The sequence below is a fragment of the Gavia stellata genome, chromosome 27 (genome assembly GCF_030936135.1).
Source record: "Gavia stellata isolate bGavSte3 chromosome 27, bGavSte3.hap2, whole genome shotgun sequence".
Taxonomy (NCBI): domain Eukaryota; kingdom Metazoa; phylum Chordata; class Aves; order Gaviiformes; family Gaviidae; genus Gavia; species Gavia stellata.
Window position 1 is genome coordinate 994,776 of NC_082620.1, and position 27,836 is coordinate 1,022,611.

At 50.8% G+C, this 27,836-nt stretch overlaps 1 protein-coding gene across 1 annotated transcript in view; it reads left to right on the plus strand.

The window, feature by feature from the left end:
• HSPG2 (heparan sulfate proteoglycan 2) overlaps positions 1–27,836 on the plus strand; it is a 71,732-nt gene that overhangs the window by 5,365 nt on the left and 38,531 nt on the right. The window contains 1 exon segment of the mRNA XM_059829823.1: positions 596–1,295. Coding sequence (XP_059685806.1) covers positions 596–1,295 — 700 coding nt within the window.

Consider the following 27,836-nt stretch of genomic DNA (forward strand, 5'->3'; position numbering starts at 1 on the left):
GCGATGCCGGTTGGACGGAGCCGAATTTTGGGGGATGTCAAAGCAAGGTCACCTTTGGATCCTGCCGGGGCTTGGGAGGTTCCCACGCAGCCGCTTTGATCCCTCCCTCAATTTTTAGCCTCCGAAATTCTTGCGGCTTTTGACTCACGCCCTGCGCTACCCTGCCCCGGCTTTGGGATTTATTTTTACCTCCTTTTCACATTCCCCGGCTCGTTGGGGGGGGAGTCAATATTTTAGGGGTTCCCCCACCCCATTGCCGCAGGACCCCCCCAAAAAAAATGATGCTCAGCTTTTGCAAGGGGAGCAAAAAAAAAAAAATCCCTCGCTTCCCAAAACCGAGGTCAAATCCTGGCAACCCCCGCCCAAAAGTGATCCATCCCGGAGCTGCAGGGACCTGCCCTCCCGCCGGTCCATGGGAGCCCCAAAATTCGGGGGGGGGGGGTGTCAGGCCAAGACTTGTTGCCTCCTGTTGCAATAATTGGGGCCCGTTGCCGGCTGGCGGCTGGGGAGGGCGGCGGAGCTTTGCTCTGGCACGTCGGGCTCCCGGCCGGCTGCGAGCAGAGGCTGAGTCCTAGGAAGCTCGTGACACTGATAGGCGCCATTTCCTGATGGGCTTGGTGGGGGCCATGGGGGGGTGAAGGACGTCCGTGGGGTGAAGGACATCTGTGGGGTGAAGGGCATCCGTGGGGTGAAGGACATCCATAAGGTGAAGAACATCTGTGGGGTGAAGGACATCCATGAGGTGAAGGACATCCGTGGGCTGAAGGACATCTGTGGGGTGAAGGACGTCCATGGGGTGAAGGACATCCGTGGGGTGAAGGGCATCCTTGGGGTGAAGCACATCCGTGGGGTGAGCGACATCCATGGGGTGAAGGACATCCTTGGGGTGAAGCACATCCGTGGGGTGAAGGACATCCACGAGGTGAAGGACATCCGTGGGGTGAAGCACATCTGTAGGGTGAAGGACATCCGTGGGGTGAAGCACATCTGTGGGGTGAAGGACATCCGTGGGGTGAAGGGCATCTGTGGGGTGAAGGACATCTGTGGGGTGAAGGACGTCCGTGGGGTGAAGGACATCCATGGAGTGAAGGACATCTGTGGGGTGAGCGACATCCACAGGGTGAAGGACATCCATGGGGTCAAGGACATCCGTGGGGTGAGTGACATCCGTGGGGTGAAGGGCATCTGTGGGGTGAAGGACATCTGTGGGGTGAAGCACGTCCATGGGGTGAAGGACGTCTGTGGGGTGAGTGACATCCGTGGGGTGAGCGACATCCATGGGGTGAAGGGCATCCGTGGGGTGACCCCCAGCAGATGCTCCGGAGCACCCCTTGTGCAGGGACCCCCACCGAGAGGCACCGCGGTGGGGACACCCGGGGACAGGTCGCTATGGGGTGGGGGCTGGATTTTGGGGTGCGGCCCCAACCGGGCTCCGGCACCCCTTCCAGGAGGGGGGGGTAGGAGGAGGAGGAGGAGGAGGAGGAGTATCTTCCTCATACCAAGCTCTTGCACAAGGGCGGAGGGCAGCGGGGTTGGGCATGTAGAGGCCTGACGCCGGGGTGATGGGCACCGTCTTGCCCGGGCGCAAGCAACCGCCTCCTCCCCACCTCTCCCGGGCTCTTCACCCCCGTCCCGTTCCCCATTTTTCGGGATGCTCCGGAGCTGGATTTATCCTCCTGGATAGCGAAATTCCCCCGGGAATGGGGATCGGCATCGTGGTCAAACCCTTTTCCCGGGCTCACCGTCACCTCCGGCAGCCGCCAACGCCGGCTGGCAGCGGTCCGCGGGGCTTTGGGGGGCTCACGTGTCCCCCCAGGGCCACCCGCTTCCCACCTGCTTCTCCATGAGCCAAATTCAGGCAGTTCCCACCCAAAATACCCCTAAAAATAACCATTTCCAACCCCGGGCGCGTGGGGGGACGCGGGTGCTCACGCTGGGTGCTCACGCTGGGTGCTTGCCCGACTCGTGAGCGGCTTTTTTTTTAAATGCCTCTTTTTTAAGGTTTATTTTCTAAAAGGCAAAGGGAAAAGAAAGGAAAATTAAATAGAACCCCCCGGGGGTGTGTTTGGAAGCTGCTGGCGGGGTTTGTGCTGCGTCTGCAGGGCCGCGGCGGCGGGTCGGGCTGTGTTGGCTTTGCAAAGCCCAGTGCCCGCTGCGCTCCGCTGCGCAGCAAAGCCCGACGGCCGCGGGAGAGCCCCGAAAGCGCTCGCTCCCCTCGCACGCTTGTCCCTTTGCACGCTCGCTCCCCTCGCCTGCTTTGCACGCTGGCTCCTACGCACGCTTGCTCCCTTGCCGTGCTTGATCCTCTTGCACGCTGGCTCCCCTGAAATGCTTTGCACCCTTGCACGCTCGCTCCCTTTGCACCCTCGCTCCCCTTGCACGCTCGCTCCCTTTGCACCCGTGCTCCCCTCGCATTCTTCGTACACTTGCTCCCCTTGTACTCTTCCTCCTGTGCATCCTTGCTCCCCTTGCACGCTTGCTCCATGCGCAACCTTGCTCCCCTCGCACGCTTTCTCCCCTTGCACGCTCGCTCCCTTTGCACCCGTGCTCCCCTCGCATTCTTCCTACGCTTGCTCCCCTCGCACTCTTGCCCCCGCGCATGCTTGCTCCCCTCGCGTTCTTCATACGCTCGCTCCCCTTGCACACTCGCTCCCTTGCACACTCGCTCCCCTTGCACGCTTTTTCCCTTGCATGGCTGCTGCCCTTGCACACTCATTCCCCTTGCATGCTTGTTGCCTTGCATGGGTGCTCCCCTTGCACACTTGCTCCCCTTGCATGCTCACTCCCCTGCATGCTTGCTCCCCTTGCATTCTTCGTACACTCGCTCCCCTTGCACGCTTCTTCCCTTGCACGTGTGCTCCCCTTGCACAGTCGCTCCCCTCGCATGCTTGTTCCCTTGCACACTCGCTCCCCTTGCACTCTTGCTCCTGTGCATGCTCGCTCCCCTTGCGCACTTGCTCCCCTTGCACACTTCTTCCCTTGCGCACTTGCTCCCCTTGCACACTTCTTCCCTTGCACACGTGCTCCCCATGCACACTCACTCCCCATGCACGCTTGTTCCCTTGCACACTCACTCCCGTGCATACTTGCTCCCCCACATTCTTCGTACGCTCGCTCCCCTTGCACTCGTGTTCCCCTTGCACACTCGTTCCCTTCCACACTTGCTCCTCTTACACACTTGTTGCCCTTGCACACTTGTTCCCTTGCACACTCGTTCCCTTGCACACTTGCTCCTCTTACACACTTGTTCCCCTTGCACACTTGTTCCCTTGCACACTCGCTCCCCTTGCACACTCACTCCCGTGCATACTTGCTCCCCTTGCATTCTTCGTACGCTCACTCCCCTTGCACGTGTGGTCCCCTTGCACACTCGCTCCCCTTGCACTCTTGCTCCCCTGCACGCTTGCTCCCCTTGCAGGCGTGTTCCCCGTGCACGCTTGTTCCCTTGCACGCTTGCTCCCCTTGCACACTCACTCCCCTTACACTCTTGCTCCCGTGCATGCTTGCTCCCCTTGTGCACTCATTCCCCTTGCACGCTTGTTCCCTTGCACATGTGCTCCCCTTGCACACTCGCTCCCCTTGCACGCTTCTTCCCTTGCACACTCACGCCCATGCATGCTTGCTCCCCTCGCATTCTTTGTACGCTCGCTCCCCTTGCACGCGTGGTCCCCTTGCACACTCGCTCCCTTGCACACTCGCTCCCATGCACGTGTGCTCCCCGTGCAGGCGTGTTCCCCGTGCACGCTTGTTCCCTTGCAGATGTGCTCCCCATGCACACTCGCTCCCCTTGCATGCTTGCTCCCCTTGCACACTCGTTCCCTTGCACACTCGCTCCCCTTGCACTCTTGTTCTCCTTACACACGTGCTCCCCATGCACGCTTGTTCCCTTGCACACTCACTCCCATGCATGCTTGCTCCCCTCGCATTCTTTGTACGCTCGCTCCCCTTGCACGCGTGGTCCCCTTGCACACTCACTCCCTTGCACACTCGCTCCCCTTACACTCTTGCTCCCGTGCACGTGTGCTCCCCGTGCAGGCGTGTTCCCCGTGCACGCTTGTTCCCTTGCAGATGTGCTCCCCATGCACACTCGCTCCCTTTGCACGCTTGTTCCCTTGCACACGTGCTCCCCTTGCACGCTTGTTCCCTTGCACGCGTGGTCCCCTTGCACACTCACTCCCATGTATACTTGCTCCCCTTGCATTCTTCCGACGCTCGCTCCCCTTGCACGTGTGCTCCCCTTGCACACTCACTCCCCTTGCACTCTTGCTCCCGTGCATGCTCGCTCCCCTTGTGCACTCACGCCCCTTGCACGCTTGTTCCCTTGCACACCTGCTCCCCATGCACACTCGCTCCCCTTGCACTCATGTTCCCCTTGCACACTCGCTCCCCTTGCACACTCGCTCCCCTGCACGTGTGCTCCCTGTGCACGCATGCTCCCCGTGCAGGCGTGTTCCCGTGCACACGTGTTCCCCGTGCAGGCGTGTTCCCTTGCACGCGTGTTCCCTTGCACGCCCGCTGCTTGCGAAGGGGTACGGGGCTGACTAAACCGGGGGGAGGCGAAATCGCCCCTTTGCTGCCCCCCACGACCCCCCACCCCAACGCGGGTGCTGGGGGGGGCGCGGGGGAGAGACACCCCTCTGAGGAGGAGGAAGAGGGGGGTCCCGCGCCCTGCGGCCTCGAGCTTCGCCCCGCCGCCATCCCGCCATCCCGCCGCGGCCTCGACGCCCTCCTTGGGGGGCGCGGGAGCCGCTCACCCCCTTTCCCACGGCCACGGCCCCTCCGGGGGGGATTTTCGCCGCCCCCCGCGGCGCGACCTTTTCTCTCCCTTCCCTTCCCCTGCCCAAGATTTCCTCCCAGCTTCCCGGCCCGCCTGTTTATTCCCTTTCCCGCTCCCAAATCCCGGATTTCTTTGTTCGCCCGACGGTAATTTTCCATCGAGGCTCCAAATCCGAGGCGATGCCGTAAATCCCTCCGTCGCCGGGCCGAAAAATTCACGTCCCAGCCCAGAAAAGATCATAGTTATGACTTTTATAGGCACCGAAACCTCATTTCTTTTCCCACCAAATCCCGAAAATTCATTCCCGAAGGGGGTGGAAAGGCGTGAAAATAAAATTGGGAGAAAGAAGCGGAAAAATAACATAATAAACACAATTCTGCGCAGACGGTTTTGCCCAAAATATCAAATTTTCCAAAATTTTGGAAAAATCGTTATTGTGCCATCCAGTGAAAATGATTTAACGTCTGGATCTGGGCTGCCAGGGAACACCTGGAAGAGTTTGATTCCCGGGCCACGGATATAAGTACTGGGGTGGTGTTTTCCTTACGGAGGAAAACCCTGAGGATGCTGGTTTGGGATGAGCCGAGGGCCGGTACCCAGCTGGGGTGCCGGGATGCGGGGACTGAGCCTGGCAGAGATGCTCAGACAGAGAATTCCCTATGGATTTTATATATTTTTATATATATATATATTAAAAAAAATATATAGGGGGGGTTCAGGGTCTTTTTTGCCCTAGAAAGCCACAAAATTATAGCTATAAATATGGGGGGGGGCATCTTTTTTGCCCTATAAAGCTGTAAAATTATATATATACCCACACTTAATACATTATATAAATATAATATTAATATATTAATATAATTATATATACTATAATATCCTGTATAATAAAGATGTGGTAATATACTATACTATACTACACTATACTATATTCCACTGTAGTAATATAATATAATATAATATAATATAATATAATATAATATAATGTAATGTAATGTAATGTAATATAATGCAATACAATACAATACAATATAATAAAATACAATATAATACAATACAATATAATACAATACAATATAATACAATACAATACAAATTAATATGATATGATATAATACAATACAATATAATACAATACAATACAAATTAATATGATATGATATGATATATCATATGATATTATATGATATTATATAATATGATATAATATGATATATAGAACAGAATAATAATACCTATTTATACATTAATATAATACAATACTATATAACTATGGTATAAATAAATAGAATGAATAAATACGCTAAATAAATACTGCTAATAAATAAATAGCTAGAAATTTTAATCCGCTTTTTTTTAGTCCCTTTTTTCCAAGGAGACGCGGAGGAAAAAACTATCCCGGCGAAGGGAAAGTTGGGCTGGAGAGAAGGCTGAGGCCGTGCAAGCTCGTGCCACTTGTGGGGCCGACCACGAGCCCTCATTTAAACCCCACGGGGCGGGTGGGGGGGGATTTATTTCTGGGGAGGCTTTTCCAAACTCTAGGCGAGCTCGCTCCGCGGATGGAGGGGTTTGGGGGATGTCCCCCGCTCCGGTTGCATCCCGCCTGCGGTGGGGCTGGGGGCCACCCCGACGTCGTTCCCCCGGTGATGCGGGTGGGGGTACAGGAGACGCGACACCCGCCCGCGTCCCACCGCCCGCGCTCCTGGGAAAGGCCTTTTCCGACCGCCTTTAATCCGCGGCGGATAATTTTTATTCAGGCATCGACATTTTTCGGGTCGGATTCTCCGCCGGGGAGGTTTGGGGTGGGGGGTTGATGCCTCGGTGGGTTGTTTTCCTCTTCCCGGAATAGCCGGAGAACAAAATAAAAAAAAAAAAAAAAAAAAAGAATAAAATAAAGCACAAAGGGCGACGTCCGCGGGGGCAGGAAAATTCCAGAAAGGTGGGAAAAAAACCGTGTTTATTTAATTCAGGAAAGGCCCAAAAAAAAAAAAAACAACCCCCTCCCGGTGCTATTGAAGGCGGGATGTGCATTGTGCCCGGCCAGACCCCCCCGGCCCCCCGCCAAGGACGCGGGGAACAAAGCGCCGGAGCCCCCCGCCGGGGCTGGAGGAGGAGGAAGAGTTGGAGGAGTTGGAGGAGTTTGGAGGAGTTTGGAGTTGGAGGAGTTTGGAGGAGGTGGTGGCGGAGGTGTGAGCGCTCCTGATCCGCTCCAGCGCAAAGTCATTCCCGCCGGAGCGGGTGCTCCCGGGACAGCGCTGCTGGAGGGGCGCAGGCAAATGGCAAAGGCTGTTGGGTGTCTCCTCCTGCCCCTTCTCCTGCCGCGGCCTTTCGGCTCGCCGCTCTGCCGTCTCCCCGTCCTTTGATGTTTGCGTTCTTGTAGTCCTCTATTCTTTTAGCCGGGTAGTATTTGCATTTTATAGTGCTTTATTCGTGGTTTATTCTTGGTTTAGTCTTCTATTAATTTAATTTGACATTATTTTATTCGTCTGTTATTTTATTCTTATTTTATTCTTGGTTTATTCTTCTATTATTTTATTCTTCTATTATTTTAATTTTACATTTTGTTCTTCCATTATTTTATTCTTCTATTATTTTAATTTTACATTATTTTGTTCTTCCATTATTTTATTCTTCTATTATTTTAATTTTACATATTTTGTTCTTCTATTATTTTATTCTTCTATTATTTTATTCTTCTATTATTTTCATTTTACATTATTTTGTTCTTCTATTATTTTATTCTTGTTTTATTCTTCTATTATTTTATTCTTCTATTATTTTCATTTTACATTATTTTGTTCTTCCATTATTTTATTCTTGTTTTATTCTTCTATTATTTTATTCTTCTATTATTTTCATTTTACATTATTTTGTTCTTCTATTATTTTATTCTTGTTTTATTCTTCTATTATTTTATTCTTCTATTATTTTCATTTTACATTATTTTGTTCTTCCATTATTTTATTCTTGTTTTATTCTTCTATTATTTTATTCTTCTATTATTTTAATTTTACATTATTTTGTTCTTCTATTATTTTATTCTTATTTTATTCTTCTATTATTTTATTCTTCCATTATTTTAATTTTATATTATTTTATTATTGTTTTTTTATTATTTTATTCTTCTATGATTTTATTCTTCTATTATTTTAATTTTCTATTATTTTAATTTTCTATTATTTTATTCTTATTTTATTCTTTTATTTTATTCTTATTGTATTCTTGTTTTAATTTCACATTATTTTGTTCTTATTTTATTTATCCTTTTATTTTATTCTTCTATTATTTTCATTTTATTTTATTCTTATTTTAGTCTTACATTATTTTCATTTTACATTATTTTGTTCTTATTGATGATCTTACAGGTCTTTTCCAACCTTAGTGATTCTGTGATTCTGTGCTTCTGTGATTTGGTTTTATCCTTTTATTTTATTCTTCTATTATTTTATTCTTCTATTATTTTCATTTTCCTTTATTTTATTCTTATTTTATTCATACATTATTTTAATTTTACATTATTTTGTTCTTATTTTATTTTATCCTTTTATTTTATTCTTCTATTATTTTATTCTTCTATTATTTTCATTTTCCTTTATTTTATTCTTATTTTATTCTTACATTATTTTAATTCTGCATTATTTTGTTCTTATTTTATTTTATCCTTTTATTTTATTCTTCTATTATTTTATTCTTCTATTATTTTCATTTTCCTTTATTTTATTCTTATTTTATTCTTATTTTATTCTTACATTATTTTAATTCTACATTATTTTATCCTTATTTCATTTTATCCCTTCATTTTATTCTTATATCATCTTATTCTTCTGTTATTTGAATTTTACTTTATTTTATTCTTATGTTATTCTCCCCCCCCGCGGTCTCCCCCCCCCGGACGGGCTCTCGCGCGGGGGGAGGGGCGGTTGGGGCTGTGGCTGCTGCTGGTGCCACTGGTGCCACTGGTGCCACTGGTGCTACTGGTGGTACTGGTGGTACTGGTGGTACTGGAGGTGGTTCCGCCCCGCCCCCCCCGCCCCGCCCCCTCCTTTTTGCGTTATTTCTTCTTTTCACTTTCGCGGCGCTTCACTCCCCTCCCCCCTCCTCCGGGGAGGCTCTCACTGCCCTCATTAATTAGTCCTCTTCATTAGTTCCCGCTCCAAACCGGCCCGATGAAACGTTCCCTTCCTCAGATGCAGTAGTTAAAACGATATTCCTCCCCCTCCTATTAGTATTAGTATTAGTATTAGTATTAGTATTAGTATTAGTATTAGTATTGGTATTGGTATTGGTATTGGTATTGGTATTGGTATTGGTATTGGTAGTATTAGTATTAGTATTAGCATTGGTACTGGTACTGGTACTGGTACTAGTATTATTAGTGCTAATATTAGTATTGGTATTAGTATTAGTATTAACATTAGCAGTAGCATTAGTATTAGTATTAGTATTAGCAGATCAATTTATTATTATACTATTATCAATTTATTATCATACCAGTTTATTATTACATAGTTATTAATTTATTATCATAAAAAGTATTATTTCTTATACTATCCATTTATTATAATATCAATACCAATTTATTATCACATCAATTTATCATCTATTATTACAATATCAATTTATTATAACAGTATTATCAATTTATTATCATACCAATTTCTTACTATACGTTGTCAACTTATTATCATATTAATTTATTATCTATGCTTATTATTCTTGTATCAATTTATTATTACATTATTATCAATTTATTGTCATAACAATTTATTATCTATTCCTATTCTTATTATCATATCAATTTACTATTATATCATTATCGATTCATTATCATATTAATGTGTTATCTAATTCTTATTATTATATCAATTTATTATTATCATTATCAACTTATTATCGTATTAATTTATTATCTATTCTTATTATTATATCAATTTATTTTATTATTATTATCAATTTATTACCATATCAATTTATTATCTCCTTTTCTTCTTCTTCTTCTTCTTCTTCTTCTTCTTCTTCTTCTTCTTCTTCATATTAGTATTAGTATTAGTGTTAGTATTAGTATTAGTATTATTAGTATTAGAATTGGCATTAATATTAATATTAATATTAGCCCTGCGTTGCAAGAATCAGTTGGGGGGGGCCCTGCCTTGCAGAATTGGGTCTTTTTTGGGGGACCCCACACTGCAAAAATCAGTTCTTTGGGGGACCCCAACGCTGCGAAAACGGCTCTCGTGGGGGACCCCAACACTGCAGAAGGAGTAAGTCCCGGGGGGACCCCCCCCCCGCGAACAGAGGATTATTGGGGGGCCCCCGCGCTGCGAAAAAGGGTCTCTTGGGGGACCCCGTACCTCAAAAAGGGGTTTCTTGGGGGATCCCCCGCTGCAAAATGGGGGTGCTGGGGGGACCCCGCGCTGCAAACCCCCCTTGGGGGAGAGAACTGACAAACTCATTGCAGGGGGACGGGGGGGGCAGACAGGAGCCACCGCAGAGCCCCCAGCCCGGCCGGCGGTGTCCCCTCGCCTGTCCCCCCGTGTCCCCCCCGTGTCCCCCCCGTGTCCCCCCCATGTCCCCCCCATGTCCCCCAGGTTCCAGGGTGTTTTCCCACCGGGATGGGGGGCGGGAAACCCCCCGGGACGGCCGCTGCTCCCCGCGAAGATGGGACCACTTCCGCAAACCTGGGACCCCCTTTTGCAAATCGGGGGGGGCCTTTGTGCAAAGCTGGGGGGGCTTTTCTTAAATTTGGGGGCCCTTTTGCAAACCTGGGACCCCCTTTTGGAACTCGGGGGGGGCCTTTTGCAAACCTGGAACCCCCTTTTGCAAATCTGGGGGGTCTTTTCTTAAATCTGGGGGGGCTTTTTGCAAACCTGGGAGCCCTTTTGCAACTCTGGGGGGCCCTTTTGCAAAGCTGGGACCCCCTTTTGCAAACCTGGGGGGTCTTTTCTTAAATTTGGGGGGGCTTTTTGCAAACCTGGGAGCCCTTTTGCAAACCTGGGGGGGCTTTTCTTAAATCTGGGGGGGCTTTTTGCAAACCTGGGACCCCCTTTTGCAAATCTGGGGGGGCTTTTCTTAAATCTGGGACCCCCTTTTGCAAACCTGGGGGGCCCTTTTGCAACTCGGGGGCCCTTTTGCAAAGCTGGGACCCCCTTTTGCAAATCTGGGGGGGCTTTTCTTAAATTTGGGGGGCCCTTTTGCAAATCTGGGACCCCCTTTTGCAAACCTGGGGGGTCTTTTCTTAAATCTGGGGGGGGCTTTTTGCAAACCTGGGACCCCCTTTTGGAACTCGGGGGGGCCCTTTTGCAAACCTGGGACCCCGTTTTGCAAATCTGGGGGGTCTTTTCTTAAATCTGGGGGGGCTTTTTGCAAACCTGGGACCCCCTTTTGCAAACCTGGGACCCCGTTTTGCAAATCTGGGGGGGCTTTTTGCAAACCTGGGACCCCATTTTGCAAACCTGGGGGGCCTTTTCTTAAATCTGGGACCCCCTTTTGCAAACCTGGGAGCCCGTTTTGCAAATCTGGGGGGGCTTTTCTTAAATTTGGGGGCCCTTTTGCAAATCTGGGACCCCATTTTGCAAACCTGGGGGGTCTTTTCTTAAATGGGGGGGGGCTTTTTGCAAACCTGGGACCCCCTTTTGCAAACCTGGGGGGTCTTTTCTTAAATCTGGGGGGGCTTTTTGCAAACCTGGGACCCCCTTTTGCAAATCTGGGACCCCCTTTTGCAAATCTGGGGGGGCTTTTCTTAAATCTGGGGGGGCTTTTTGCAAACCTGGGGGGCCCTTTTGCAACTCTGGGACCCCCTTTTGCAAACCTGGGACTCCCTTTTGCAAATCTGGGGGGTCTTTTCTTAAATCTGGGGGGGCTTTTTGCAAACCTGGGACCCCCTTTTGCAAATCTGGGACCCCGTTTTGCAACTCTGGGGGGGCTTTTCTTAAATCTGGGGGGGCTTTTTGCAAACCTGGCAGCCTTTTGCAAACCTGGGGGGCCTTTTCTTAAATCTGGGACCCCCTTTTGCAAACCTGGGGGGCCCTTTTGCAACTCTGGGGGGCCCTTTTGCAAAGCTGGGACCCCCTTTTGCAAATCTGGGGGGCCTTTTCTTAAATTTGGGGGCCCTTTTGCAAAGCTGGAACCCCCTTTTGCAAACCTGGGGGGTCTTTTCTTAAATCTGGGGGGGCTTTTTGCAAACCTGAGACCCCCTTTTGGAACTCGGGGGGGCCCTTTTGCAAACCTGGGACCCCCTTTTGCAAATCTGGGGGGGCTTTTCTTAAATTTGGGGGCCCTTTTGCAAATCTGGGACCCCGTTTTGCAAATCTGGGGGGTCTTTTCTTAAATCTGGGGGGGCTTTTCTTAAATCTGGGGGGGCTTTTTGCAAACCTGGGACCCCCTTTTGCAAACCTGGGACCCCGTTTTGCAAATCTGGGGGGGCTTTTTGCAAACCTGGGACCCCATTTTGCAAACCTGGGGGGCCTTTTCTTAAATCTGGGACCCCCTTTTGCAAACCTGGGAGCCCGTTTTGCAAATCTGGGGGGGCTTTTCTTAAATTTGGGGGCCCTTTTGCAAATCTGGGACCCCATTTTGCAAACCTGGGGGGTCTTTTCTTAAATGGGGGGGGGCTTTTTGCAAACCTGAGACCCCCTTTTGCAACTCTGGGGGGTCTTTTCTTAAATCTGGGGGGGCTTTTTGCAAACCTGGGAGCCCTTTTGCAAAGCTGGGACCCCCTTTTGCAACTCTGGGGGGCCCTCTTGCAAAGCTGGGACCCTCTTTTGCAAATCTGGGGGGGCTTTTCTTAAATTTGGGGGCCCTTTTGCAAAGCTGGGACCCCCTTTTGCAAACCTGGGGGGCCTTTTCTTAAATTTGGGGGGCCCTTTTGCAAACCCGGGACCCCGTTTTGCAAATTTACCACCGGGTTTTGCAACCCCGAGGTGCCTTTTTCCAAACGCGGAGCCCCTTTTTGCCAACCCGAAGCTCCGTTACCTCTTCCCCTTCCACCGAGCATCATTTTGCGAAGCGCTTTTGCCGCAAAAAGCGCTTTTGCCCCCGTGAAAAGTGGGAGCGAGAAAATTTTATTGCCTCCGAGGCCCCGCGCTCAGCGCCCGCCGACTTCCGCACCGAATATCTTCCCCGCGAGGGTGTCGTCCGACCCCGGGGAGGGATGCTCGCGCTTCCCTCGCCTTCCTGACCGTAAAAGAAAGGGGGTTTTGAGCATCTGAAAAGCAAAAAAACGCGCGTCAAATTATTTACGATGCATTGCTGGAATAGAAAAAGGCTGGCGCTTCTCATCGCTTGTCTCCCGGAGCTCTTCTTTAGCTTGAAAAATCAAAATTGTGCTGGATTTCCAGCACCTGCCTCTATTCCCGGGCACGCTTCGCCATTTCCAGGTGGGAAAACCCCCCTTATTCCACCTTAAACCCCATAAAACCGAGCCTAAAAGCTGCAGGAGGAGGTTTGAGGGCGGCGTTAGGGATGGAGATGAAGATAAACCCGGGCTAAGCAGCAAACCCGGCCGTGGGATTTAGGGGCACGTGCCCCAGCAGGAAATATTTTCGAGCATCGGTAGTTTTATTTCATCATTTAATGAATAACGGGTCTATTCTTTGTTAGGAGCTGGCGGGGGATTAAGCCGGAGGCAGCTAAGCTTGAGGCTGGGTTCTTCATTTCCAAGCCAGCCCCTTTGCAGGGATAAAAGGGTTATAAATTTATAACTTTACATTTTATATATAAATATATATGCGTATATATAACTTCACATACATGTGCGTCTACATATATATTTAAAAAACGTATAACCCCCAGGCTAACTCAGGCTGGGGGGTTTAAAAGCTCCCCCCCATGCTGCAAAAATCATAAACACAACATTAATCCCCCTTTTTTCTTCACTTTAAATATCGGGGTGGACCCGACGCGTTGGACAACTTCCCCCTCCGCGTGCGCCCGCTGCTACGTGGGACGCCAGGATACTAATCGGGGCTGTATCGCCTCCTGGAAAACTCTGCCGGGAAGGATTTTGAGGGGGGAAAAAAAAAAAAAAAACCCTCAGGCATCACGTTTTGCTGTGGATTTTCATGCCAAGGGCTTCGTCGGAGCCGGGCGATGGGCTTCGCTACCACCCGTATTGCGGTTGGACACGCGGCGACTGCGGCCGTTCCATAGGGTCGGCGAGGATGGACGTGGGGGTTTTTATTTACGTTAAATTTCTCCCGCTGACGCAAAGGGCTGGAAAATAGAAAGCGACAGCTCCGCTGGCGTCTTGGCCCCCTTCCGACTTGTTGAGCTGAAATAAGTTGCAGGGGTTTTTGTTGGAGTTTCGTTGCGGGTTTATTGCTACCGAGTTATAAAATGCAAAGGAGAGGGGAAGGAGGGCTGAAACCGGAGCGGTTTCTGCATCTCCAGGGCTTGCGTTGCCCCACGTTCTGGAGGTGGTGTGTTGGGACGTGTGGGAATTGAGGTTATTTTAAGGTAAATTTGGATTTTCAGGCGGGTTTGGCAGCGTCCTCTTTGGGAACACCCTCCACGTCGCCGTGGTTGTGGTTACATCCTCCCCTTACCCTCCTCTTCATCAGCATCCCCCTGCCCAGCTCCCCCATATCTCCCAAGGTGCGTTGACCTGGGCATCTTCGTGACCCCACGTTGGTCCTTCTCCGCTTTCTCTTGACCTAGGGGTCCCCAAACTGGTCACATCGTCCCAAGAAGGCGCCACCAACCCAAGGGGCAAATGTCTTGACTGGCCATGCTCTTAACATCAAGAGCGTGTTGGAAATACTGTCTTGGTCCTCAAGAAGAGAGCTGTCACCATCCCTGGTCATGGGGCTGTGGCTTTGGTCAAGCGTTGGAAGAGGCTGCCCAGGGAGGTGGTGGAGTCACCATCACTGGAGGGGTTCAAAAAACATGTGGACGTGGCACTGCGGGACATGGTTTAGTGGGCGTGGTGGGGTTGGGGTGATGGTTGGACTTGATGATCTTACAGGTCTTTTCCAACCTTAATGATTCTGTGATTCTCCTGGCCGGAGGAGAAAGCCTGGCTGATATCTCAACCTCTTCTCTCTTGTTCTTCTCCCCGGAGCAGCACGGCTCGTCCAACCCTACGTTATTCACATCTTTGCCGGGAGAGCGCAGGAACTCCAGGCTGACTCAAAAGGAAGCAAAAATTCTGTTTCAAAGGGTAGGAAAAGGAAGAAGCCAAGTGGTAGACAAATAATCGTAGTCCAGGGGAGCAAAGCGGGAGGATGCGACCCCATGGAAACAGCGGTGGGAATGGGATTGAGTCTTGCCTGGGACCGTGCATCCAACCCTTGGTGTGAACAAGAGGTGAACGTCTTGGTGGAAACAAGAGGTGAAGGTCTTGGTGTGGGCAAGAGATGAATGTCTTGGTGTGGGCAAGAGATGCAACGAGGCTGGGCTGGAGAACCAGAGCCGTGAAAAGGAGGAGCTACAGCTAACGTTGGAGATAAGACCAAGTTGGAGATCTCGATTATTTTGGGTGGACCACGTTGCATGCAAAGCCGACAGGAGCTTTGCATCAGGAGCTCCCACGACTTTGCATGCTCCCGGCTCTCGTTTGCATGCGACTCGAAGCGGTACAGCAAAGCTTTGCTGCCGATGCGGTTTCAGTATCAGCTGGAAAATGAATCTGGAGGAGAAACTCAACCAACAGCAGCTCGGCACTGGGCGAAGCGAGGAAGAAGCGTTGCACGCCCAAGCGCTCCCCGTTGCTCCCAAGGATGACAAAGGCAGCTTTTGGCCCCCAAATCTATTAATAGAGCAACGGGGAGGACTTGAGCTGGTGGAGACTTTGTGTCAATGACCTCAAGGTGGCTCAGAACCGTCTGGTTGGAGAGGAGCTGAGCGGGGATGGATGGGGCTGCACGGCTCCAGCCATGCCCCAGCTCCATCCCATGCTGGCGGAGATACGGGAAGACCATCGGAGCATCACGAGTGAAGGTCTTGAAGGGGAGAGCTTAAACCTTGCGTTGGTTTGGGGTCGGATGCGTATGATGCATCTGGGTGAAGCAGCTGGAGGTGACACCGAGCTTATTTCGCCTCAAATGGCATTATGTGCCCCAAAAGCAACGGGGAATCAGGCTGGATGCAACTACGGCATATGGTCACCCACACATAGACACACATACTCAGTATTTATATATGATAGACGAGAGACGTATTTCCAGCTAATTACATCCTCACCACACCGATACCAGTCTTAACGACCGGGCCCATCCCACCTAAGCCCGGCTTACGTCCCAGATCCACTGTTTACCATCTGTAATTGGAGATAAGAGCCCGAATCTGGAACCGTTCCCGCCAGCTCAGGTGATACTGAGCCTGGCTCGCTGCCACGTTAAATAACCCAGGAAGAGCTCGCCGTGTTTATTTTTCCTCGCCGGCGTTCCCAAGATCCAAGCGGATCGTTTCCGATGGGTGGTGGGACCATCCGGGAGGTGGTTGGAGGAGAAATTCCCGGTGATGAGCAACTATACGGGGCTTGTAGGATCTTCATTAGAGCCAGGGGGTTGGCGAGCAAAGGTTTTGGAGGTGATTGCACCCAAATGATGGATGGATGCACCCAGGGAACGAGGGGTTTGCAGCTCCCCAACACCATCCGGTAGTGGGATGGTCAAGCAACGTCCCGTTGGCTTCAAAATGTGCCCCAGTCCTCTATTAATTAGCAGCGGCACTTCACCCCTGCTCTAGAAAATGGCTTTTTCGCAAATTTGGGTGGTTTCTCCAGCAAAACATCCCCCTGGGAGATGCCCAGGAGCTGGGCGAGGGGCTGTGAAGCATCTCCAGCAGCGCCGGAGCATCATCGTGCATCCCCGGTCATGGTGGGGAGCACGGGGAGGGCATCGACTTGCCACTCACTGCACAGGCGGAGGGATAAACACTCCGAATCCGCAGGGAAAAAACCACAGCTCCATTTGCTCCACCAAAACTCCACCGCTCCACCAAGCAACCGAGGGGATTTTAGCTTTACATCCGCATCGCGACGTGCATTTGGCATCGACACAGGTTTTTCCCCGGTGGTATAAATAAATCGAGGAGTATTTTGCTGCGGGGGGGGAGTGTGTGTGTCTATTTTTCCTGTGTTATCTCCTCCTTTGCTTGATTTGGCGGGTGTTTCTGGCTTGGGGGGAAAACAAACCTGGATGAGTTCACTGGGATCTACCAGCAATAACATCTTCGCTCCTCCTAGGAGAAATCACAATCCTGGGAGCAGGTTCTCCAGGAGGTTTCTCGAAGGGTAAAAATCCACGCGGGAGGTTCCCACGCACCCATGGGTGACTGTACCGCTGCAACCGGTTGTGGGGCTGGGTGAATCATTGCACGGCGACGTGGGTGAAAACCCTCCGACCCGAGCTCCTCTGCCTTTATTTTGGATATCAAGGATGAAAACAAGCGGTTGGGATGGGCTGGGAACCTCTCAGACCAGTTGTGCCATGTCTTCTCCATCCCAAAATGACCCCTCCTCGCTGCTTTCATCTCTGCATCTTGCTCCGGCAATCAGGATTTGGGATTGCAAATAGGATGGCTGGAGAAATTCCCAGCAAAAGGCATTTCTATCCCCGATCCATTGCAGTTCAAACCTTGATGTATGTAATTTTTTCAGGGGGTGATGCTGAACGTCCCCCCCGGTGCAGAACGGGGACCGAAAGCACCATCAGATCCCACTGGAAAGAGGGAAAAGCTCGAAAGCAAAGTGAAATCCCACTGGCGTAGTAGCCCCGTTAAGAGAAAAAAATCGGAAATACATAATATAGGGAGATAAATGTGGGATTTATTATAAAATAAGTTGCTTGTTGCATTTTGTCCTCAATTTGGGGCAAAATGATGGGGAACGGCGGTTCAGCATCACGGGCGGGTTGGTGCTACCCGATGTGATACCATATCGAGAGGTGGAAAAGCCATCAATTAGGGTTGGGAATAAGGCAATAAATACTTATTTAAGGGAAAATGGATTATTTTTCCCAAGGGAAAGCCCTGGGAGGAGCAGAGGGTCAGCGAAGACGCTTGGGTTTGGGTTGGGGCAATGGCTGAGCCGGCCCCAAGGAGGGGATGCTGGAGAGCTGGAGCCGGTTTGGAGCTCTCCCACCCAAATCCGTGTTAAATTGTTTTATCGACACGGGATCGCTCATCAAACAAGGGCTGGGGTGGGATTTTATCGACTCGTATCGGAGTAAGTGCCTGGAGTGAAGCAGTTTTTGCAATTAGCGGGGCTGGTTTCCTCTCTCTGCAATACAAATCGGTAACAGGGGATGAAAGTAGCATCAAATTCCTCCCAAAAATGGTAAAAATGCAAATAATTCCCCCAATTTATGGGCATATTTAGGTCTTCTTTCAAATATAAGAATAAAATATATTCTTAGTAATCCAATGATTAATGTTTCCTGGTAAAAAACATGGAGGAATTGAAGCAAAGCGATGCCCGGTGGTGGGTGAGAGCGAGTCCAGGATGGCCCAAGGAGGACAACAGCATCATTTTCCAGCCTTTCCCAAAAAATCCCAACCTCAGACGATGCTGCGGGAGAAGCGGAGCTGGGGGGGGTCGCTGCTGGCGGCTCTCGGAGATCCACAAACCCATTTCTGGGGCTTCACCTCTCCTGCCTTAGCACCGCTCCTGCTCGGCGGCGGTGCTGGGACCCTCCACGAGCATTTTCCAGGAGAAATCCAAGCGCTTCCCACCGTCAATTGGATTTATGGTCTCCCTTGGGGTGGAAAAGGGCCTGGAGCAGCGCTCCTTGCTTTCCGCCCCCTCCCACGTCCTGCATGCAAGAAGGTCCCTCGGCAAGCGGGTGAGTTGGGGTCGGCCCGTCAAGGCACCGAATAGTTGGTTTAAATGCGAGATGGGGCGAGGCGGAGGGGGACAGCGGGAGAAGGGAGACAGCTCTGGTGCCAGAGGAGCAGCCCAGTGTAAGCCCGTTGCAAGCCCGTTGCAAGCCTGTTGTAAGCCCATTGCAAGCCTGTTGCAAGCCCGTCGCAAGCCCGTCGCAAGCCTGTCGCATGCCTCTTGCAGGCCCGTTACATGCCCATGCAAGCCTATTACAAGCCTGTTGCAAGCCCGTTGCAAGCCCATTGTAAGCCTGTTGCAAGCCTGTTGCAAGCCCATTGCAAGCCCGTTGCAAGCCCATTGCAAATCTGTCGCATACCTCTTGCAAGCCCGTTACATGCCCATGCAAGCCTATTACAAGCCTGTTGCAAGCCCATTGCAAGCCTATCGCAAGCCTGTCACAAGCCCGTTGCAAGCCTGTTGTAAGCCCATTGCAAGCCTGTTGCAAGCCCGTCGCAAGCCCGTCGCAAACCTGTCGCATGCCTCTTGCAAGCCCGTTACATGCCCATGCAAGCCTATTACAAGCCTGTTGCAAGCCCGTTGCAAGCCCATTGTAAGCCTGTTGCAAGCCTGTTGCAAGCCTGTTGCAAGCCCGTTGCAAGCCCGTTGCAAGCCTGTCGCATACCTCTTGCAAGCCTGTTACATGCCCATGCAAGCCCATTACAAGGCTGTTGCAAGCCCATTGCAAGCCTATCGCAAGCCTGTCACAAGCCCGTTGCAAGCCTGTTGCAAACCCATTGCAAGCCTATTACAAGTCCGTTGCAAGCCCATTGCAAGCCTGTCGCATGCCTGTTGCAAGCCTGTTGCAAGCCCATTGTAAGCCCCGTGCAAGTTCATTGCAATACCCACTGCAAGCCCATTGCAAGCCCCTTATAAACCCCATTGTAAGCCTATTGCAAGCCTGTTGCAAGTCCACTGCATGCCTGTTACAAGCTCGTTGCAAGCCTGTTGCAACCTTATTTTAAGCCCCTTGCAAGCCTGTTGCACGACTGTTGCAAGCCTATTACAAGCCCATTGCAAGCCTGTTGTAAGCCCATTGCAAACCCACTGCAAGCCTGTTGCAAACCCATTGTAAGGCCCTTGCAAGCCTGTTGCAAGCCTGTTGCAAGCTTGTTGTAAGCCTATTGCAAGCCCATCACAAGCCCATCGCATCCCCACCACGGAGGGATGGAGGAAGCCGGGAACTGATGCCCGGATCAAAGTATTCCCGCTACTCCAAGCCTCCTTGGGCTGAATTTCCCAGCCTGGACTCCCCTCCCTTCTGGTTCCTGTTACTCGGAGGCTCCAGGGCTTCCTCCGTCCCGCTGCCCTGCCTTCCCACGCGTCACCAGCCCGCCGCCATCGCACCTTCGGGGTCCCCCTCTGCGGCGCCGCGGGGTTTTTCCACCCTGCCTCGGCTTCACCCGACTCTTCAACCTCCCACTTTTGCAGCCGCTTTTCCTTAAATCGCGGAAAGCGGAGCAAAGGGCGGGGGGTGGGTTTGGAAGGAAGAAACCCCCCTCCCTGGGTGGGCTGCACCGAGGGCGAACCCCGGGAAAGATGGAAGCATCAAACCCCGGGAAAGGTGGAAGCATCGCGAGGGTGTGCGGAAACCTCGGCGCCGGCTCCGGCCGGCCTGCTTTGGGGAGGAGGTGCAAAAACCGGGAGCTGGATTTGGCTTCCTGGGATGTGTTGGTGCTTTGGCCCGTAGTATGGATAGAAGGTATTGCAAGCCTATTGCAAACTCATTGCAAGCCCATTGGAAACCCGTTGCAAGTCTGTTGCAAGCCCATTACAAAGCCATTGCAAACCCATTGAAAACCCATTGAAAACCCCTTGCAAGCCCCCTGCAAGCCCATTGCAACTTCATTGCAAACCCGTTGCAAACTCCTTGCAAGCCCATTGGAAATCGGTTGCAAGCCCCCTTCAAGCCCTTTTCAAGCCCTTTGCAAACCCGTTGCAAGCCTATTTCAAGCCCATTGCAAACTTTGGAAGCCCATTGCAAACCCCTTGCAAGCTCGTTGCAAACCCATTGGTTGCAAACCTGTTGCAAGCCCAATCGCAAGCCCATTGGAAACCTTGGAAGCCCACTGCAAACCCCTTGCAAACCCCTTGCAAACCCATTGTAAACCCATTGCAAACCCATTGGGAAGTCATTTCAAGCCCATTGCAAACCCATTGCAAACTCACTTCAGGCCCACTGCAAACCCCTTGCAAACCCCTTGCAAACCCATTGCAAACCCATTGCAAACCCATTGGGAAGTCATTTCAAGCCCATTGCAAACCCATTGCAAACCCATCGCAAACCCCTTGCAAACTCCTTGCAAACCCATTGGAAACCCATTGCAAACCCATTGGGAAATCATTTCAAGCCCATTGCAAACCCATTGCAAACCCATTGCAAACTCACTTCAGGCCCATTGCAAACCCCTTGCAAACCTCTTGCAAACCCATTGCAAACCCATCGCAAACCCATTGGGAAGTCATTTCAAGCCCATTGCAAACCCATTGCAAACCCATCGCAAACCCCTTGCAAACCCCTTGCAAACCCATTGGAAACCCATTGCAAACCCATTGGGAAGTCATTTCAAGCCCATTGCAAACCCATTGCAAACCCATTGCAAACCCATTGCAAACTCACTTCAGGCCCATTGCAAACCCCTTGCAAACCTCTTGCAAACCCATTGCAAACCCATCGCAAACCCATTGGGAAGTCATTTCAAGCCCATTGCAAACCCATTGCAAACCCATCGCAAACCTCTTGCAAACCCATTGGAAACCCATTGCAAACCCATTGGGAAGTAATTTCAAGCCCATTGCAAACCCATCCCAAACCCATCGCAAACCCATCGCAAACCCATCGCAAACCTGTTGCAAGCCCCTTGCAAGCTCGTTGCAAGCTTGTTGCAGGCTCGTAGCAAGCCAGGGCAGCTCTCAGCTCCTATCCCACCCTGCTGCGGAAGCCGCCCGAGCCCCAGCTCCCTAAGCGGTACGGCCACTTAACTTCTCTTGAATTCAATCTTTCCTCTTGGGAAAATGCGGGATGCACGGAAGCCAAAAGGGAAGGAGCAAACCTCTTCCTGGGGCCCCCTCGCCGAGGCCAGCGCCTCGCCGGGGCATTGCCCCCTCGCTCCCAGGCCAGCCGGCTCAGCAGAACCCGTCGCCGGCCTCATCGGGCCCCGCGGCCTCGTTAGGGCTCATTAACGAAGCCTCCGTCTCGCTTTTCCAAGCTGTCAGTGCCCATTACCATCCGGGTCTCCGTCACCCCATCCCATGGGCTGGGAACGGGACGGGACCGGGAGGATCAAAGGCGACGGGTGTCCAGCTCCGGCGGGCAGAATAATTTAATAGAGGAGCTTATCATTTATTTTTACAAGGGGGTTTTTTTGCTATTACCAGGTTTTTTTATTTTCTTTGCTATTACCAGGCTCGATTCAGCCGGTAAATCTTTGCTGCCGGCTCCGTCAGCTCCCTTTCCACCTCCACCACCAGGAAAAATTGATGGGGAGTTGTTAATTAAGCTCAACATTTTTGGCAAATCCCGCTTTTCTCTTTCCAGGGAAATGAAAATTTGCTGGAAGGGCTGGGATGGGCGAGGGGGAGGCAGCGGGATGCCGGCGTGGTACCACTGCTCTCTGCTGGACCCGCCGCGTTTCCCACAGCCGGACCTGGAGCCGGAGCCGGACACGGGCCACCACAGGGCTGAGGAGGAGGAGGAGGAGGAGGAGGAGGAGGAGGAGGAGGAAGGATGGTGCTGGGGCCACCCCAGCCTGAACATCCCCAGCCAGGAAGAGCAGGAGAACCTGTTGCCCTGCAGGCAGCAGAGCAGTGTCCAGTGTTGCAACCCTCTGCCCGGTGTTGCAACCCTCTCCTCAGCGTTGCAACCCTCTCCCCAACGTTGCAACCCTCTCCCCAGCGTTGCAACCCTCTCCCCAGTGTTGCAACCCTCTCCCCAGCGTTGCAACAATCTCCCCAATATTGCAACCCTCTCCCCAGCGTTGCAACAATCTCCCCAATATTGCAACCCTCTCCCCAGCGTTGCAACCCTCTCCCCAGCATTGCAACCCTCTCCCCAGCATTGCAAGCCTTACACAGTACTGCAACCCTCTCCCTGACGTTGCTACCCTCTGCCCAGCATTGCAACCCTCCCTCCAGCGTTGCAAGCCTCTTCCCAACATTGCAACCCTCTCCCCAGCATTGCAACTATTTCCCCAACATTGCAACCCTCTCCCCAGCATTGCAACCCTCTCCCCAACATTGTAACCCTCTCCCCAACGTTGCAACCCTCTCCCCAGCGTTGCAACCCTCTCCCCAGCATTGCAAGCCTTACACAGTATTGCAACCTTCTCCCCAACATTGCAACCCTCTGCCCAGCATTGCAACCCTCCCTCCAGCGTTGCAAGCCTCTTCCCAACATTGCAACCCTCTCCCCAGCATTGCAACTATTTCCCCAACATTGCAACCCTCTCCCCAGCATTGCAACCCTCTCCCCAACATTGTAACCCTCTCCCCAGCGTTGCAACCCTCTCCCCAGCATTGCAACCCTCTCCCCAGCATTGCAAGCCTTACACAGTACTGCAACCCTCTCCCTGACGTTGCTACCCTCTGCCCAGCATTGCAACCCTCCCTCCAGCGTTGCAAGCCTCTTCCCAACATTGCAACCCTCTCCCCAGCATTGCAACTATTTCCCCAACATTGCAACCCTCTCCCCAGCATTGCAACCCTCTCCCCAACATTGTAACCCTCTCCCCAACGTTGCAACCCTCTCCCCAGCGTTGCAACCCTCTCCCCAGCATTGCAAGCCTTACACAGTATTGCAACCTTCTCCCCAACATTGCAACCCTCTGCCCAGCATTGCAACCCTCCCTCCAGCATTGCAAGCCTCTTCCCAACATTGCAACACTCTCCCCAGCATTGCAACCATTTCCCCAACATGGCAACCCTCTCCCCAGCATTGCAAGCCTCTTCCCAACATTGCAACACTCTCCCCAGCGTTGCAACCATTTCCCCAACATTGCAACCCTCTCCCCAGCATTGCAACCCTCTCCCCAGCATTGCAAGCCTTACACAGTATTGCAACCTTCTCCCCAACATTGCAACCCTCTGCCCAGCATTGCAACCCTCCCTCCAGCGTTGCAAGCTTCCCCCCAGTCTTGCAACCCTCTCCCCGGCGCTGCGCTTCGTGGAAGGCTCTTGTCCGACCGCTTGCAGGACGGTGCCCTGCATGCGTCCAGGCTCAGACTCCGCTGGGGGAGATTCATTTGCTCTGTAGGAAATCGGAGCCCGCTGCCGTCTCAGCTGCAGCCGCTTCTCTGCGCGGGTGCCGGAGGCACCGGGGGCACCCACTTCGCAGGGTGGGAAAACCCGGGCTGGGCCCCAGCGCCGGTTTTTTCTCTCGGGGACTGGGTACGACAAATGGAAATCCCTCACGCCTGCAAACTCAGCAGCGCCCGGGCTGCTGCCGGGGCCTCGCTGGGGTGTGCTGCGCAACGCCGCACCCCGGGAGCGGCACTGAATGCACCAATGCTAAATGCCCCGGTGCTAAATTCACCGACGCCTCATGCATCGATGCGAAACACCCCGATGCTTAAATGCCCCTTTTGCTAATTGCACCGATGCTAAATGCACCAACGCTAAATGCAACAACACTGAATGCATCAACGCTGAATGCAGCAACACTGAATCCACCAACGCTAAATGCACCCATGCTAATTGCACCAACGCTAAATGCACCAACGCTAAATGCACCAATGCTAAACGCACTGATGCTAATTGCACCAACGCTAAATGCACCAACGTTAAATGCACCAATGCTAAATGCCCTGGTGCTAAATGCTCCGGTGCGAATTGCACCAATGCTAATTGCACCAGCGCAAATGCAGCAACACTGAATGCACCAACACTAAATGCACCAACACGAATTGCACCAACGCTAATTGCACCAACGCTAATCGCACCAACGCTAAATGCCCCGGTGCTAAATGCTCCGGTGCTAATTGCACCAATGCTAAATGCACCAACACTGAATGCACCGACGCTAATTGCACCAACACTAAATGCGCCGGTGCTAAATTCACCAATGCTAATTGCACCAATGCTAAATGCACCAATGCTAATTGCACCAATGCGAAATGCACCAACGTTCAATGCACCAACGCTCAATGCACCAACGCTCAATGCACCCACGGTAAATGCACCCACGGTAAATGCACCCACGGTAAATGCCGTGGTGCTCAATGCACCAATGTTTCGCGCCCCACCACTGCGAGACACCACGGTGCTAAACACCCCGGAGCTGAACGCTCCGGCAGCGCTCCGCTCGTCCTGCTTGGACGTGCCGGGAAAAAATTTCACATTGCAACCAAGAGCAGCGGCTCCGTTTCGGGGCATCCCCTTAAACTCCGCCATCCCGGAGTTTAAGCCGTTGCGGAACTGGTTGGCGTGATTTAATTAACCCAAAGGAGACGATGCATGGGAGCCATGAGTGGTAAAAGGCGCTCGGTTCCCGGTGCTGATCCGGCACTCGGCGGAATTTCCAGCGGAAAAATAGGGGCTGAATCACTCCCATATGGATCCTGGAGGAGAGTCGTGACCCGGTAATCGTTAACGCTGCTAAATTAAGGCTTTAATTGCAGGGAGGTGAGTGCATCCCCCCAAATAAGCCAACGCTGATGGGTTTGGGCTGGACAGACGGATGGACGGACGGACGGCGGGGCCGGAGAGGGGTCTGGAGCTGACACCAAGTGGATGGAAATTGCAATTTCTGCTCGGTGAGCGGAAAGTGGAGGATTTGGGGCAAAAATGGGGGGGGGGGGGAATGCAAAAAAACCAAACCTCACCCTGCGACCAGGCAAAATTGTGCAAAACAAAATCCGTCCCAATTTGCAGCATCCAGAAGGAGCCGGGGAGGGCGGGGAGGGGGGAACGGCGGCAGCCTGCGATTTCCTTTGGAAAAATACCCGACTCCGCGGCAAATAAATGAAATAAACCCCCAAAGCCGAGTGGAAATATTTACGTAACCTCGGTCATTCCCTTTTCCTCGCTTTCCTGCCCCGGAATGGGGATGCTCGAGCCCGGGGGGGTCTCTGGGGGTGAGGGGGTGACGCCTTGGGGTGCCACGGTGACCTTTGCGGCCCGGGATGTTGGCGCAAGGGAGGGAGGGATGGACGGGGGTCCCTCGGCATCGCGCCGGGGATGATGTGGCTCGGCGACTTGGGGACACCGCGGCGCGACCCCCCGCGCCACGCTAAGGACGCGCGCGGGGAGGTGGGAGCCTGGCGCTCATGCAAAGCCTGGTTTTTCCCCCCAAAAAGGCTGTTTTTTCCCAAAAAAAGCCTTGTTTCCCAAAAAAAAAGCCTTTTTTCCCCCAAAAAAAGCCTTTTTCCCCCCCAAAAAAAGCCTTTTGTTTCCCCCAAAACAGGCTTTTTCCTGAAAAAAAACCTTTTTTTCCCCCAAAAGAAGCCTTTTTTTCCCCAAAAAAAGCCTTTTGTTTTACCAGAAAAAGCCTTTTTTCCTCCCCAAAAAGCCTTTTTTTTCCAATAAAAAGCCTTTTTCCTCCAAGAAAGCCTTTTATCCTCCAAAAAAGCCTTTTTTCCCCCAAAAAAAGCCTTTTCCCCCCAAAAAGCTTTTTGTTTCCCAAAAAAAGCCGTGTTTCCCCCCAAAAAAGACTTTTTCCCCCCCAAAAAAGCCTGTTGTTTCCCCAAAAAGACCATTTTTCCAAAAAAAAAGCCTTTTTTCCCCCAAGAAAGCCTTTTGTTTCCCCAAAAAAGCCTTTTTTCCCCAAAAAAAGCCTTTTTTCCACCAAAAAAGCCTTTTTTCTAAAAAAAAAAGCCTTTTTCCCCCCAAAAAAAGCCTTTTGTTTCCCCCAAAAAAGCTTTTTTCCAAAAAAAGTCTTTTTCCCCAAAAAAATCCTTTTGTTTCCCAAAAAAACCCTTTTAAAAAAAAAAAGCTTTATGTTTCCCAAAAAAAGCCTTTTTTCTACCAAAAAAGCCTTTTTCAAAAAAAAAGCCTTTTTCCCCCCAAAAAAGCTTTTTGTTTCCCAAAAAAAGCCGGTTTTCCCCCCAAAAAAGACTTTTCCCCCCCAAAAAAAGCCTGTTGTTTCCCCAAAAAGAGCATTTTTCCCCAAAAAAAAGCCTTTTTTCCCCCAAGAAAGCCTTTTATTTCCCAAAAAAAAGCCTTTTTTCCACCAAAAAGCCTTTTTTCTAAAAAGAAGCCTTTACCCCCCCAAAAAAAAGCCTTTTGTTTCCCCAAAAAAAGCTTTTTTCAAAAAAAAGTCTTTTTCTCCAAAAAACCCCTTTTGTATCCCAAAAAAAAACCCTTTTTTAAAAAAAAAAAGCTTTATGTTTCCCAAAAAAAGCCTTTTTTCTACCAAAAAAGCCTTTTTTTCTAAAAAAAAGCCTTCCCCCCCCCCAAAAAAGCCTTTTGTTTCCCCCCAAAAAAAACTTTTTTCCCAAAGTCTTTTTCCCAAAAAAAATCCTTTTCCCCCAAAAAAGCCTTTTTCCCCCAAAAAAATGCCTTTTTTCCCAAAAAAAACCCCTTTTGTTTCCCCCAAAAAAGCCTTTTTTCCCCAAAAAAGCCTTTTTCCCCCAAAAAAAGCCTTGTTTCCCAAAAAAAAAGCTTATTTCCCAAAAAAAGCGCCTTTTTTCCCAAAAAAGAAGCCTGTTTTCCCCCAAGAAAGCCTTTTGTTTCCCAAAAAAAGCCTTTTTTCCCCAAAAAAGCCTTTTTCCCAAAAAAAAAGCCTTGTTTCCCAAAAAAAAGCTTCTTATTTCCCAAAAAAAGCGCCTTTTTTCCCCAAAAAGAAGCCTGTTTTCCCCCAAGAAAGCCTTTTGTTTCCCAAAAAAAGCCTTTTTTTCCAAAAAAAAAGCCATGTTTCCCCCAAAAAAGCTTCTTATTCCCCCCAAAAAAGCCTTTTTTCCCCAAAAAGAAGCCTGTTTTCCTGCACGAAAGCCTTTTGCTTCCCCAAAATAATCCTTTTTTCCCCTAAAAAAATCCTTTTTTCCCCCAAAAAAATCCCTTTTCCCCCCAGAATTCCCTTTTTTCCCCCCAAAACCGCCTTTTTTCCCCCTAAAATTCCTCCCCCCCCAAATCATTTGATGGTGACCCTTTCTTGGCGGGATCCGCAGCGGCCGCGGGCCTGCGGATATGAACCGGCTCCGGCCTCGGCTCCGCTCCCATCACAAAATATCCGGCCCCATTGTCGGGGGCCGCGGCGCTTCCAGGCTTTGTTCCCTCGGGACCCTTCGGAACAGCAGGAATATTTGTGGA